At 38.8% G+C, this 15,155-nt stretch overlaps 1 protein-coding gene across 3 annotated transcripts in view; it reads right to left on the bottom strand.

Annotated features, from left to right (window-relative positions):
- Positions 1-244: 244 nt before the first annotated feature.
- Positions 245-15,155, bottom strand: part of LOC132590562 (ubiquitin-protein ligase E3A) — a 37,207-nt gene continuing 22,296 nt past the window's right edge. For all 3 annotated transcript variants that reach the window (XM_060263500.1, XM_060263499.1, XM_060263501.1), the window contains 7 exons: positions 7,984-8,128; positions 6,266-6,471; positions 4,862-5,026; positions 3,842-3,997; positions 3,671-3,744; positions 2,196-2,339; positions 245-1,949 (listed from right to left, as the gene is read on the bottom strand). In XM_060263500.1, coding sequence (XP_060119483.1) covers positions 1,829-1,949; positions 2,196-2,339; positions 3,671-3,744; positions 3,842-3,997; positions 4,862-5,026; positions 6,266-6,471; positions 7,984-8,128 — 1,011 coding nt within the window. In that variant the 3' untranslated portion in view covers positions 245-1,828. The remainder of the gene's footprint in view (positions 1,950-2,195; positions 2,340-3,670; positions 3,745-3,841; positions 3,998-4,861; positions 5,027-6,265; positions 6,472-7,983; positions 8,129-15,155) is intronic.

The raw sequence follows: 15,155 nt of genomic DNA, 5'->3' as shown, positions 1-15,155 counted from the left end.
TTGCAAATTGTGACCAATTTTGAGCAGTACATCAAATTGCAGAAAATCCCTCTCTCTCTTCACCAGTAAAACAGGTAATACTTACTCTTGAATGTTTTAGGTGAACTGGCTGTTCAGAGCTGCTTTATACCAAGGCTCAACATACAGTTTAATTTAAATCAATGTTCCTAGACAAATAATTCTAATGATAGCCAATGGTAACTTATCAAACTAAGAAAATCACTTTTCTTCTTTTTCACTGGACCATGGTGGAAAACATCACTGTTTTATTTAGCATTATAGTTACATAACAGTTGCCTGTTTCTATTACTAAAAAGAATTTAATAAAATAATCCTGAAAGACATATTTTCTCCTGCCAATGATTTTAAAACTTCACCTTTTAAATACCAATTTTGCACAAATCAGGTTGATTTGCTGCGTAGTAGTAGTAGTCAGGCATAGCAATCACCAAGGCACAAGCTCAGTTCTGCACAACAGCTGTCACTTGCAGTTAGAAGAGGTATGCCAATTACACTTCCTTGGGTAAAATGCAGAGTCCCTTTAATTTTTATATTGCAACAGCAGCCATCACCAGCATGCAGGGACTATCTGTAGAAAGGTAAAGGGATCCTTTGATAAGATGTGCAGATTTACATTCCAAACCTATGGTATGTTCATGTAATAGACAAGTGATCTCAGAATTTGCCTTCTACACAAAACAATGAATATGTTAAAGTATTACAATGCAAATGTGTCCTTAAAACATTATTTACCCCCTATTGCTAGAGGGAGGAGGGTGGGGAGCATCCCTTTGCTGCAGCACTGATCATATGCCTTGATCAAGGAACAACAAATCATTAAAAGTAACTTGCAAGGAAGACTGGATTGTCTAGTTAAAATGTCAACATAACAGGCAATTAAAATTCCATTTTAAGTGCACTTCCACATGCTCTTTTTTAATAGACCAACTTGCTATCCATTTTCTTCCACAATATGTTTCACTCTATTCTAATGCAGTTTGGCTGAAAATGCACTTTCCCCAGTAAACATTGTTTTTTAAAAAATAAAAAAATCCCAACCTAACCATGTTTACGCTTTTCATATAAGCTAGAAACCTTGCTAATTAAAAATACAGTGAGCTACAAGACAAGACATGTGAAAGACAACATATATAGTGAAATGAGTTTTTTTTAATTGTTGTGCTGTGACTAAAGTAAAGTTCTCAAGGCTGCAGCTTAACATTCCAAGTTCTCCCTTCCATCTTTATTGATTCTAAAGATTTATTTTTCCACAAATTTCTTTGGGGGCTAGAACAGCAGTCATTGCATCACACAATTTTTTTCCTCCAAGGCTTCAAGTTTCAAAAGCAAAACTGTTCAAAAAAGTACAGTTCCTGATTTTGATTTGATTACTGGGACAGAAATGTAGCACAGACTTAAAGATTACACAATCTACAAATGATGGCAATATTTTCTGGGGCGGGTGGGTGGGAGAAGAATACAGTTTTGTTTCCTTGTAAATACTCAAAAAAGGCTCAACTTCAAGCAGTAATAAACACAAGCAAAAGTGATTTAACCCTTTAAAATAAATATTCAGGAAAACCTCTCTGTACATACAAGTGAAAGAATATGTAACACTTTCACGCTAAAAGAAAATAATTTGTTCATAGAAGCAGCTGAAATCTGCTGTTCCAGCCCAATGTCCCCAAGTGAAGAAGGGAGGCACAAACACGGGTGACTACTGTAGCTTGCTATATCTTATGGCCTTTGTGGGGGCTCGGTTTATTTTTGGGACAGGGACACCATCACCACCAATCTCTTTATCCCTTTTGTTATTTTATTTATTTTATTACAGCATGCCAAATCCTTTGGCATATGTGATGGCCTTCAACAATCTCTCCTTAAGTTTTTCTTTGCTGGAGTACTCCGGAAGCAAAAGGACATTAAAGCATGTATGAGATGTAGGTAACCTAGGGAACAGAAGAGAAGAGAAAAGAATTACCTTCCAGGAGAGTACGCTGATTTGCTCCAAACATCATTTGCCTTGGAAAAAAATATCCCACTGTTATTCTGTAGGCAAGATTTGAACTATGACTTAATTTTACTTTTTAACACACCTCTTTATCAAAGCAGCATTGTTAATGGCAAAGGCATTAGAAAGATCCTCAAAAAGAAAAGAAAAGAAAAGAAAAGATTTAGAACATCTAAAGTCTTACCTTTCTGTGTCAGGGCCATTTTTGGCTATAATCATTTTTAGTTTTCCAAGTCCTCCTACTGGCGCTCTATCTGTGCCTGTTGTAAACTGGAGGAATAGTCTTTTTTGCTCATCTGTAAATGAATGGACTATTTCCCAAAATTCCCTATAGAGGTGGAAAGTAAGCAACATAAAAATGCTGGGCAGAAGAAAAGTAAACATTTACTTGCATAAATACCCTGTATTTCCTAGAGATAACTTGGATAAAGCTGCACTCTTTTTACTCCCTTAAATTGTAACGAATCTTGGGTATCCTACACAGGAAGACACATAGCTGACTCAATCCAGAAGTTTCTGCATGTATATTCTTAGCAAAGCTCCTTCTAGAAGCAAACTGCAGCCTAAACAGAACTTTGGTCAGATTATTAGTAATTGCATTTCAGAGAGATTATGTGTCAGGCATTTAGAAGGGGTGGGATTTCAGAAGTGCAATCAACTGATATGCCTGAAATTACCCACATCAAATACAAGGTCTAGAGCAGGGACCTACCTGCAGAGTCTGTATACGAATGCCAGAAGAGATCTCTGGAGCAAACACATCTCACTTGAACATGGTCCCTCACACTAACAACAGGCTATACAGGTTAGCACTAGCAGTTGCTCCACTTGCAGTAAATGCATGGGAAGTGGCAGGTGACCTGGTCTCTCCCTTTGAACCCATTCTAGTAGTATTTTCTGTGGGGTTTAGAGCTATGACTGAAGAGGGCAGTGAAAACAGCGGGCCAGCTGTTCCTTTCTAAGCTATCAGATGTTCCTCTCAGCCACACCAAAGTCCCTTATCTTCAGTCTAGTACAACAAGCAATTATTGAAGGCATTTTGGAACTGGGAGTCTGTTAGCCCCCCTGTTTTGAGCAAACCCCGGTCTTCGCAAATAGTCATGCTGGCTACCTAATTAACACACCAAATTTTCTGCCCATATTCTGACCACTGGTTGTATATTTGGAACAACTGAGACCACAATCACCTCATCTTATTCTGTGATCCGATGAATGCTGCTTAGAGAACTCTGGGTTATACTTATCCTGCCTGTTGAATCTTTGATCTCTTTTTTGCTGGCAAACACTAATTTGGAAATGACATCTTCTGTTGTTCTTTGGGAGTGTGGTTTCTTTATGTTGGTTTTGTTATGTGTGGTTTCTTTATGTTGTTCCAGAGAGGAGTTTACATTCTCTATGCTGTATTTTAACATTTACTGTGTTGTATTTGAATCTGTATTGCCTTTGCTCAAAACCTTTGGACAAAGAAGTGTAATAATAAAGGAAAGGGCAAAATTTTGTGTTTTAACTATAATATAAAAGAGTCACACTGCAAATACCTAAATCTTCCCCCCTCTGACACTCACAACAGTATATATGGGCATCATATTTGGGGATTCACATGACATGTTTCAGACACACTGTTTCTACATTTCACTGATGCAAAGCTAAAACCCGTACCTAATTATAAGGGAGTCTCTGGTATAGCCACCATCATACTCTGTAGTTTCTTCTAGGGCTTGAAAGTCTAGATTCTGGAAATATAAGACAGTGTATCACCACCACTCCTTGCTTTAGGATCAAGCAGCAATAGACAATTGGTCATTTGTATGCACATATAAAATGTCTTACCCTACTTCCGCAAATAAGCAATTCAATCTCTTCTGGTCTAAATAAATATTTTAGGGGAGACTCGTTGGTTACCATGTGAAACCCTCTTCGAAAGGCCTTGAACTGTTTCTCCACTGATTTGTTGAGAATGTAGTCAGAATACAAATTAACAAATTCCTGTTCAATGAGAAGCAAAAACAATGCCAATTGTCCTGGGTGGTCTCAAAGCAAAGGGTTACATAATCTCCCCCAACTGTTGACTTTTCTAGTCTCAACATTGTCTTCATAGCACAGAGATAATTATAGAAAATTTATTAACTTACATTTAAATAATTAAGGATGGTGGTAATTTTGAATCAACCTCAAAGCATTTTTAAAAATTCTTATGGATCAGATTACTCATAAACCACATTATTTCTGTTACTGTGCCAAATGTTTTGAAACAGCTATTTCTATCAGACTTTTAAGTATTTCAAGAGAACTCTAGATTAATAATATTTCAAAGGAACTCTGCAATATAGCTGCACTGGCATTCCTTATTTCAATGGTACAAGAGATCTAGACAAGCCCCAAAGCCTAGAGGAATAGCAGCACCTTGTGGCTTTTAATCTCTCCATTAGTTAATATACTAAATTTGCACACATAAACCTTGACAAGAACCCCCCCCCCCCTCCCAAATACTCCTCAGAAACTTCGCTGTGATCAATGTAAATCAAGTTTCCAGCCTTAGGGCTTTGAAGATATACTAGAGGTGAGTGAGTACAGCATTGTAAAAGTCCCACAGGCAGAGATTGGACTAAATAGGATTTTCAGGGTTTCAGGAGAGATATCAGTGCTGTGAAAAGCTTATTTGTGCCTCACCAGGTCCTGCAAAAGAACAGGGTATGCAACCATGCTGCAGAATTATGCAGATCATGCAAACCTATTTAATTTGCATGATATATTAGAATCACAGAATTGGTCTGGCTCTGGTGTAACAGCTATTCTGGGGTAATGCTCCAGCAACCACTTCACAATTGAAGGCATGCCCTTTCAAATTACCTTTCTGTTTTCATTTGTAATAGGGATTTTATCTCCATTTTCCTTTAAATCATGCATCATTGGATTACCAAAGAGATCCGTATGAGATATCTGGAAGGTTATCATCATATCATCTTCCACACTCCCCTCATACTGCAATAAGTCTCTTAAACTCTGATAGAGAACCTAAAATGAAAGAGGCATACTTCACACAGCTTAAAACCTGAGACACAATACCCGTGACACAGTGTACAAGAAAATAACCCAGATGCAACTTAAAACAAACAAGACTTTATTCCTTTTGTGGACTAGAACCTACTATATCTATTGCAGTGAGTGTTGATACTAAGATACAAACTAAATGTTATATAGTAGACATACATAAGCTGCCTGATGTCTTAAAAATGTTTTTAAAAGGTGAAAAGCAATTATGGGAAGCTGCAAATTTGATCAGTGGATACTTCAGTCTTGTCCATCAGGCTATTTTTTCAATTGAAATCTCTATGTGGCTTTTCTACCTGCAAAGGGGTATCACGACAGCATTACTTGGGTTTGCTGTGTAATGTTTGGCTTAGTCCCAAGTGGCCAAAAAGACACCTTAAAGTTTGGCAGACTCTCTCAAGAAAGGGGGCCTTTCAAGTCTCTCAACTCATTACTAAGTGTTCCTCTGACTATTTTAAGTAGCATGATAAGCTTCCTTTTGTACGTCTGCAGTGGGAAAAAAAGCTTCTTGGCATCCAGTGTCCAATATATGCAAAATCTCTTAAATGAAACCTAAGGACATTTTTGAAGAAATGAAAGTTTCTTCAATGGGTGGGAGACAACAACACAGAATATCCAGTGGTACTTTGTTTTTTTACAAGTACATTATCCTTTTAAAATAAAGTTTTTACTCTGAATATTTTGCAATACTACAGTCTCTGTATGTGCAAGTGCAGACAATGCTGCTGTTTGGGGGATTTAACCCTCCCTCCATCCTTCCGAGGTTGGTAAAATGAGTATCCAGCTTGCTGGGGGAAAAGTGTAGTTGACTGGAGAAGGCAATGGCAAACCACCCGGTAAAAAGTCTGCCGTGAAAACATTGTGAAAGCAATGTCACCCCAGAGTCGGAAATGACTGGTGCTTTCCTTTCCTTTCCACCTTTATTTAACTTTTCAGCAAACCTAGGAGTTACCTAGCTTGTTGGGGTATCCCTGATCTCTCTACATGAGACCACCAATCTGCGGATTTAATAATCTGCAGATGGGACCACATTGAAAATTAGGTATATTGATACTGATTACCTCAGAAGGCTGTTGGCATGATTATGGTAGTAGCACCCAAAATGTTCTATTAATATTAAGTATTATTCTGTATCAGCCAACATACAATAAAACCAAGTAAAGACTTCCAAATTGTAGGAAAACAGGAATATGTTGAACTTACAGGGTGAGAGTCTGCGAGATCACGGAAAGTTCCTTTTTTGCCCATTAGCTTTCTGTAGACCACCATTGGAAAATGAACGTCCAGAATACAGTTATTGTAAATCGCCAGACCCAGGACAATTCCAATCAATGTAAACTGTCCCTCAGTTTCAAAAGAGGATGGGTTAAACCAAAACAATTTTGTTGACTCGTCGTAAGTGAACATACCTATAAAAATTTTTAACGTATGTAAAACCAGAAGACAGCAAGACATTTTTCTAATTTTGAAAGCATATAAACAGTGATTTCTCCTGCATCTGCAAGGTTAAGAATTAAGACTTTCAAAAAGAAAAAGGCTTTCATATGTTTCTTAGTGACTATCAATATAGCCAGAAACTTAACACTTAATACAATTCTTATGGGGATGTTCAGTAAGCACACAGGAAGGAGACTGCATATAGGTATAGCACAAGGAAAAGTAATATTTCATGTAGACAGCTAAGGCCAGAGCTAGTTTTCTACCCACAAGGAATGTGATGTAGTAAATGTGCATACATGATCTCCACCTGCACCGTACAGTGGGTGCAGCCACGGAAAGGCTTCAAATGTGATTTTTGCTGAATTGTCACAAGGCTGTGTCAATGACTTGAGAGCAAAATAAGCAACCGTAAAGGCATAATGGAAGAAGAAACTTTGATATGAATAGTCTCTGAACCTTGCTGGATAGATATTAAGGCTGGTCTACACATGCAACAAAAGGAGACTGAATCGACTGCATTCTTCTGAGTTCAAACTGGTGAGGGGGGAGAAAGTGAGAACATGTTTTATGTATGCAGAAAAACTCCCAGCAAGTAGAAAATTAGCACAAAAAAGAGTAGATTGCGGGTTTTTTTCCCCTTCCCCTGTTTTGTTAGTATGCTTGTAACTCTGTAATGTTCATTTGCCTACTTGTTTATTTTTCTTTTCTTGTTCAATAAAATTATAAATTCTTCTTCTTCTTCAAAAAAAAGAAAATTAGCACAAAAAAAGAGTAGATTGCTAGAACTTTTTTTCCTGATCTACTTTTTCTTGGACTTATTTTTGTAATGTTAATTTATTTAAAACATTTTTATTTCTCCTTTCCATCCAATCAAGGTCCCCAAGATGGCACACATAAAAACATTAAAAACATTTAAATTTGTTAAACGATTCAAGAAAAAACAGATAAACATCCAATACTAGAATCAGGGAGGAGGGCCAGTAACAGTTATTGAAGGTATGCAAAATGAAACAAAAAGCCTCCACTCGCTAGCAGAAGATACTGACAGATGGAGAGAGATGACTCTCCCTGAGGATGGAGTTCCAAAGTTTTGATGCCACGACCAGGAAAGCCCTTTTTCGGATTGCTACCTGTCTAGCCTCAGATGGAGGGGCAACCGAAGCAGGGCCTCCGAAGAACACCGGAGTGAATGGACAGGTTAATATGGGAGAAGGGTGTCCTTAAGGTATGTTGGTATGTATGCTTACATAAAGCAATGTGAAAATAGCATCTCTCCACCTACACTCTAAAGTGGCCCAGTCCATTCTACCATTTCACTTTGGAGTATGGGTAGATCAAACATTAGCCACATGGTCTGGAAGTAAGGTAGTAAGTAAAGTAAGGAGGTAAGGGCATTGCAGTAAACCCAGGGAGAAAAATGGCCGATTCAATATGGAGAGCAACCGCCATCTGCATTATCCTGTAAAAAGTCAATTACATACCAATATCAGGGTTGAAGATTTCCTCTACGACTAGCTGAAAAAACTCTTTGGAAACTCCTCCTTCATCAACCCCTTGTTCTCCTTCAAATTCCACATATAATTGCTTTTTTAAGTCTGCCGGATTTTCCATGGCAATCATTTCTAACTATTGGATCAGAAACAAAATAAACTTTTAGTACATCCACTCTATATGCACTGGATATACCAAAGAGATAATTTATCTTTTAACACAATACACAAGCAAGGATGAAACAGCCACTGTTTTAACTTCCAAGATATACTTTAACAGCACAATGAGAAAGCCAAAAAGTCTGATGAACTAATTCACTGGAAAACAATTGTATCTGAATGACTGTATCTAAAGAAGCTTGCCTGCGCATGAAAGCTTATATGTTGAATTAAACTTTGAATAAAACTTCGTTGGTTGCCACTGGACTCAAACTTAAGAGATGTAAAATTTCTGGAAATTCTGAAGCTCGGAAAAAACCCCCAGTTTCCCCCCATGTTTTTCTGGAGAAAATGCAAATTTTTGGAAAAATTGAAAAAAAAAATGCTGCATTAACAATTATTTTTTCTTTTCCAGATTAAAAGTCATTCTGTTACTTTAGGAACATAAAATATGACTATGGACAATTTTATTTGGCATGAAATTATAACAACTAGCATATTAAAAATATAGTGTATCCAAACAATTATTACAAACAGAATTTACTTTTAAAATAATATTTATTTGTAATTGTAACAAATGGAGCAACAATCTAGTTACTAGTTTATGTGGAACAGACAAAAAACCCTCCACAAAACAATTTTTTTGAAATCCAGAAGTAACAATTATTCATATTTCCTCTCCACAATATTAAATAAAAATAAAAAACTAATTCCCATAGAAAGAACTGAAGAGGGGGAAGTGTATAGAAGGGAGTGTAGGACTAAGTTTCAATGAATGGGCATGACCTAGGATGTGCTTGTCCTCTGCACAGAAATTGAAATAATCTGATACCATACGTATTTTTTAGAAATGATTTGGAAAATATTTGAACACCTTGTCATAAAAACATTTTATTCATCATGTTAAAATAAAACGTTCCATAATCAATTTATTTTCTTTTTTCCAATTTTTCGGGAAAAAACAAAAAAGGTTTCAGGAAAAAAACAAAAAAAAACCCATGTTTTTTTTACAGATTAAAACTCATTCTGTTACTTTAGGATCATAATATATATGATTATGATTATAATATATATGATTATGACTATGATTATCAGCCAGTATCATAATGCCCCTGTATAAATCGATGGTGCGGTCTCATTTGGAGTACTGTGTGCAGTTCTGGTCGCCGCACCTCAAAAAGGATATTATAGCATTGGAGAAAGTCCAGAGAAGGGCAACTAGAATGATTAAAGGGCTGGAGCACTTTCCCTATGAAGAAAGGTTGAAACGCTTGGGACTCTTTAGCTTGGAGAAACGTCGACTGCGGGGTGACATGATAGAGGTTTACAAGATAATGCATGGGATGGAGAAAGTAGAGAAAGAAGTACTTTTCTCCCTTTCTCACAATACAAGAACTCGTGGGCATTCGATTAAATTGCTGAGCAGAAAGGTTAAAACGGATAAAAGGAAGTACTTCTTCACCCAAAGGGTGATTAACATGTGGAATTCACTGCCACAGGAGGTGGTGGCGGCCACAAGTATAGCCACCTTCAAGAGGGGTTTAGATAAAAATATGGAGCACAGGTCCATCAGTGGCTATTAGCCACAGTGTATGTGTGTATATAAAATTTTTTGCCACTGTGTGACACCGAGTGTTGGACTTGATGGACCGTTAGCCTGATCCAACATGGCTTCTCTTATGTTCTTATGGACACTTTCCCCCCCCGAATTTTTCCAGTCTTTTCCTGGGCCTTCACATCTCTTCTCAAACTTTGTTCATTGAAAAACAGTCACAGTAAGTGTCATAAAAACATTAGAGCTGTTAGAAAGAACAGCAGAGCCCTTAAAGAGGTTCATAGCTAGAGGACAGGCAAGCTCATCCCGAGAGGTAGCTAGGAGAGGAGGAGGCAGATGACACTGGCTGGGACTGACATGGATAATGGTGGTGCAGGGTGCCTTAGTGCTGCCTACTGGCTTGAAGGATCTTGTGAATGAGTGAAAAACTGCTCCTTCTAGGCAGCCAGGCTCAGGTTTGGGGGTGGAGAGAAGGTGGATAAATAAAAGGCAGTGAGGGTTATACAGCTGTTTTGTCTGGACAGACAACTCAGAAAGTGGGGACTAAGCAGCTTCTTCCTCAAGCAGCTGCTTTCCAAGTTTGCAGGTATACTTCTAGGATGACCCATCTTCAGTTTCTGCAAAACTTCCTTTAATAGCAGCTCCTGGCGATGGCTCCCGGTATCTCAGCCCTGTGAACACTCTCCCACCCCATTTAACTCAAAAGCCAACACCCAACTAAGCTAGAGAACTTTGATTTGCACTTTAGGGGATAATCATGTGTAACAGCCTTAATAGAGACCTTGGGGATAGGCACAGATCTATACAGCAGCCATGGCATATAGAAGGCATTCAGTTTCTACTTAATCCAATTACTGAATGCCTAGACAGGCCAGGGATGTTGCTGGTATACTAGCTGCCAATGTGTGCTGGGTTGAGCTGAACTTATGCAGCTTTATATACAAACTTGTGCAGCTTTATATACAAACTTGTGCAGCTTTATATACAATTAGAATGACCTGCCATTGTCTTAATAATGCATGTACAGGCTTTCAGATATGTCTCCCTTTGGCAGAAGGGGCTATAATTAGGAATGTGTGCTGTAACACACACATGGAACAAGTGCCTTCCAGGATTTTGATGGATTCACCCACAAATAGCACCCAAGTGGTAAAATTGCAGCACTCTACCTGGATGCCAGATGGCTTTTAACGCTGGTATGGCATAAAAGTCATTCTTGTGTGGTCTGCTGACTCCCACTGCTTATATACCGAAGAGATAATTAATCCTATTAGATTTTGCTATAAACTTGGATACTGATGATTCTAAGGTGCTGAGTGTTGGAGCTTGAGAGCATGCACAGCTACATGTCCGCATCTGCTTGTTCTTACAATGAATTAAAGGCTTGTGATATGGCTGCTCACCTACAGACGTACAGAATTCAGTCCTGTCTTCCTCACTTTCAAGAGGCATAATTTTCATTATATTCTGCAAACTGGGGACATCAACCTCACAAATGTCTGGGTTTTCATTTAGCCTAGTTCCTTGAAACTCCCTGCATATGTACTCTTTACCAGGGTAGGGAATTGGATGTGGATAATATGACTGATGCTAAACTATGGCAAAATCTGAAGATAATTAACAGGGCAACTATCATGTACGAGTGTAGACTCTCCCAGTTACTGAGCTCTGCATCTTTACAATGCTTCTGGATCCATCACAGTACCTAGAATTGTAGCAGTTGCCAACAATGCATTTGATCAGTTCCAGTGAGTGAGAAGGGAACATTTGTGATACAGGTCTGTAAGCAAACCATCATACCTTTATAACACCACAATTAGGTTAGATAAGGGTTGTAAAAGCCATAAGATAAAGTTGGTCATTTCATTGGTTAAATATTGGTAAGGTATTTTTTAAAACATTAAATTTATTAGAATCAAAATATGAACAACAGCAGGTTTGATGACCATGTTAATTAAAACCAAATTAATTCATGAATTTCTTTTTAAAAGTTACAATAACTTTGAGGTAAGGTTTCTATAAATGTGAATGACAGTTGCTCTCCTCTTTGCTTTGATCTGGAATAGCAGTTCAGCCTAGTTTAAGTTTTTGAAAATATTAAACTAGAAACAAATAGAAACAGCAACTGTTTTTTAAAAGTTTGATGCTTTAATAGCTGCAAAGCTACGGCAATCAGCCTTCACTTCTGACCTTGCCTACAAATAATTGTAAATAATAAGCAACCACATACTCAGCACAATTTTAATGTTTTAATGTAGTTAAAATCACCATGAGACCCTTTGGTTGAGTGGCAACTTATAAAAAATATCTAATAAATAAATTTTGGCTTCAAGAAATATTTGACAATAACTTAATACAGTGAGATAGGGGGTCAATTTGACTGATCAGCTGATTGGTAAGATAACCGTACTATAATATACCCTTCTTGTGGCAGGTCAGAAGCTATCATTGGTATAGGATATGCAAGGAGGGAGGAAAAGTACTTTCCCTGATAAGAAATATCTATGGAATCACTGTAACCCTGGCTGGCTACAACGCTCTGACCACATTTCAAGACTGAAACACTATTCCCCACTACCCCAGTAAAACAGCTTCTGTGCATTTGACAAAACTGTGCTAGAGATAATGACACTCTGGCAGTCATAAATTTTATTGCCAACACACATAATACAAATAACCTTTCAAATCACTCATCATGAAACTCCAAATATTAGATCACTTGCGGTGTGCAATATTAAGCAGAATTACACCCTTCTAGCATCACTGAAGTTAATAGGCTTAGGAGGATGCTTAAGACAGCACTGTTTGTCTGACAGTGAACCCTGAAATATTTGCATTGGTGAATGCGGAAGTGTTATATATGCAATTGTCTTTTTAAATTTAGAGCAGAATATTTAAGTATATTTTTACACAACAATAAAAACAGGGCCTTGGATTCAAACAGACCTCAATAATACTTCAGTATTGAGCCAGCAGACAATTCAAAGCAAGTGAGCCATGCTCCTACACTATAGAAGAATAGTTGGTTTTTATATCCTGCTTTTCTCTGCCCTAAGGAGTCTCAAAGGAGCTTGCAATTGCCTTCCTTTCCTCTCCCCACAACAGGCTCCTTGTGAGGTAAGTGGGGCTGAGAGAGTTCTAGCTATCCAGATGGGGGCCTCAGGTAACTAATAGTATATAGACCAATGTGGGTCTGTGAAACTTGTGGGGAGGGATTCCCTTCCCCCCACTTTCTCACTGTGCCCAGTTCCCAACTCCCAGGCTGCATTGCCAAAGTCAAGCTGCCCCCTTCACCAGCAAGTAAGCCTCCCCCCACCTGAAGATCCAATGAAGCCAGGTGGCCTGCCACTGGCCCCACTGCAGCTGCTGGCCTCTTCACTGGTGTGCCCTCTTCTCTCCCCAAAATCGCTGAGCTACTGCCGCCATGGCTGCCAGTCTCTTCACCAGTGAGCCTGCCTCCCCTAAAGATTACTGAGCTAACACTGCCAACCTGCTCTCCAGCAAGCCCGCCTCCCTCCCAAGGACAGCTGAACTGCAGCTGCTGGACTCCTTGCCAGCAAGCCTGCCTTCCATACAAAGGCTGCTGAGCTACTGCCACTGTGGCTCCTCTCCAGCAAGCACTCCTTCGTCCATGGCTGCCAGTCTGCCTCCCCCCCACAACATCACTCCAGTGCTTGTTGCCCCATAGCCCCTCAGCTTCCTTCACTGTCACAGAAGGATACTTGTGTTGACTCTGCATGTGGGTGCAAGAAACACTCATGTTTGGGGGGGATTTAAACTCCCATGCATTTTTTTTTTTTTTACAATTTGCAGACTTTTCTGCAAACTTGGGAGGTTCCCCCACGTTTGCAGAAAAATCTGTTTTCTCTTAGTGTGGGCCCAATCTGCAGATTTAGATATCCACAGATCCGCTCACACTCGACAAACAGATATCTAGATTAAGATCTGGACATAACACTACTAGTATAATCAAGAGTACATTCGTTTTGCTCTTGCAGAAGTCAAACAGGATGGCTTGTTGCAACTGCCAGTTTCTGGATGTCTTAGAGGAAAAAGGCACTGGAATGGTTACATGGGTCACGATTAATGCTGCTTTGGGGTCAACACATTTGTTCTAAATTCATAACACATACTTAAAAAAAAGAAAACTTTGTAGTTCCCAAAGAACATAAAACTTTATAGGCAACATTAGAACTGGGTCAAAGTTTTATTTTCACACTGTGGTAAGGCACTTCATAAATTTCAGCCATGTGGAACAAAGTCATTAAAATCAAAGACCAAGAATATGATATGATCAATTATATATGAATATGTGATTGAATTTCCCTTAAAAAGCAGTAGTTATTACTGAAGCAAGGAGCATAAAAGGGTATTTCGTGGAGCACAGTTATATGCTAACCAACTAGTTAGGCAAAATATTCCTGGAGACTATATAATCTATATTCTTTAAGTGAACAGACACATCCAATATATGTTACCAATCTAATCCTACTGTTAGATTCAGAGAAAGATTTTGTTCTGATGAAATTGTAAAGCAAATGGGTTGTACAACTTCCTTAACTATATACAAAACCAAATTTTTGAACAGAAATAGGAAAAGGAAAGGTCCCCTGTGCAAGCACCAGTCGTTTCCGACTCTGGGGTGACGTTGCTTTCACAACGTTTTCACGGCAGACTTTTTTACGGGGTGGTTTGCCATTGCCTTCCCCAGTCTTTTACACTTTCCCCCCAGCAAGCTGGGTACTCATTTTACCAACCTCAGAAGGATGGAAGGCTGAGTCAATCTTGGGCCAGCTACCTGAATCCAGCTTCCGCCGGAATCGAACTCAGGTTGTGAGCAGAGAGTTCAGATCACAGCACTGCTGCTTTACCACTCTGCGCCACAGGGCTGCTTAAACAGAAATAAGGATCAGACTATTTATATGAGGGGTAAAATAAAGAGTGCTCTCCTAGCACCAGAGAAATAAAGCAACTGCTTAACTGGAAAAGTTAAAGATTTATATTTTGTACTCTTGTTGTACTATACAATATTAATGCAAACTGTAAGCATTGTTTCTTCAGTAAGCTTGCTCTCCTCCAGTATGATCACAAATGCAGCACAATGGGGTCACCTGCAGCCAAACGAAGGGTTTCTACATAATTGAGGGTGAGGGACAGAGAATGGACATCGCAACTAGAGGAAAAACAGAATGTGCTCCAGGAGACGTGAAATGTGCTCTCAATTCCTCACACACCCCAAGCTTGTCACTCTTAACCCATTTGATGATCCTGCACTTATCAGAGGGCAGTAAAACAGGGCTGCCCATAGAAAAAGCAGGAATTACTATGGCTCAGATTCTAGAACACTATTCCTCTTGTATTTTGTAGCTGCTGTGGAGGCTGTCCTGTGCTGCAGCACTCACTTTTTGGCTGCCAGAACTTCTGGTTTGCATAAGGGCTCCTTCAAAAA

The sequence above is a fragment of the Heteronotia binoei genome, unplaced genomic scaffold, assembly GCF_032191835.1.
Source record: "Heteronotia binoei isolate CCM8104 ecotype False Entrance Well unplaced genomic scaffold, APGP_CSIRO_Hbin_v1 ptg000294l, whole genome shotgun sequence".
Lineage (NCBI taxonomy): Eukaryota > Metazoa > Chordata > Lepidosauria > Squamata > Gekkonidae > Heteronotia > Heteronotia binoei.
This window is presented reverse-complemented; position numbering and strand designations above follow the sequence as displayed.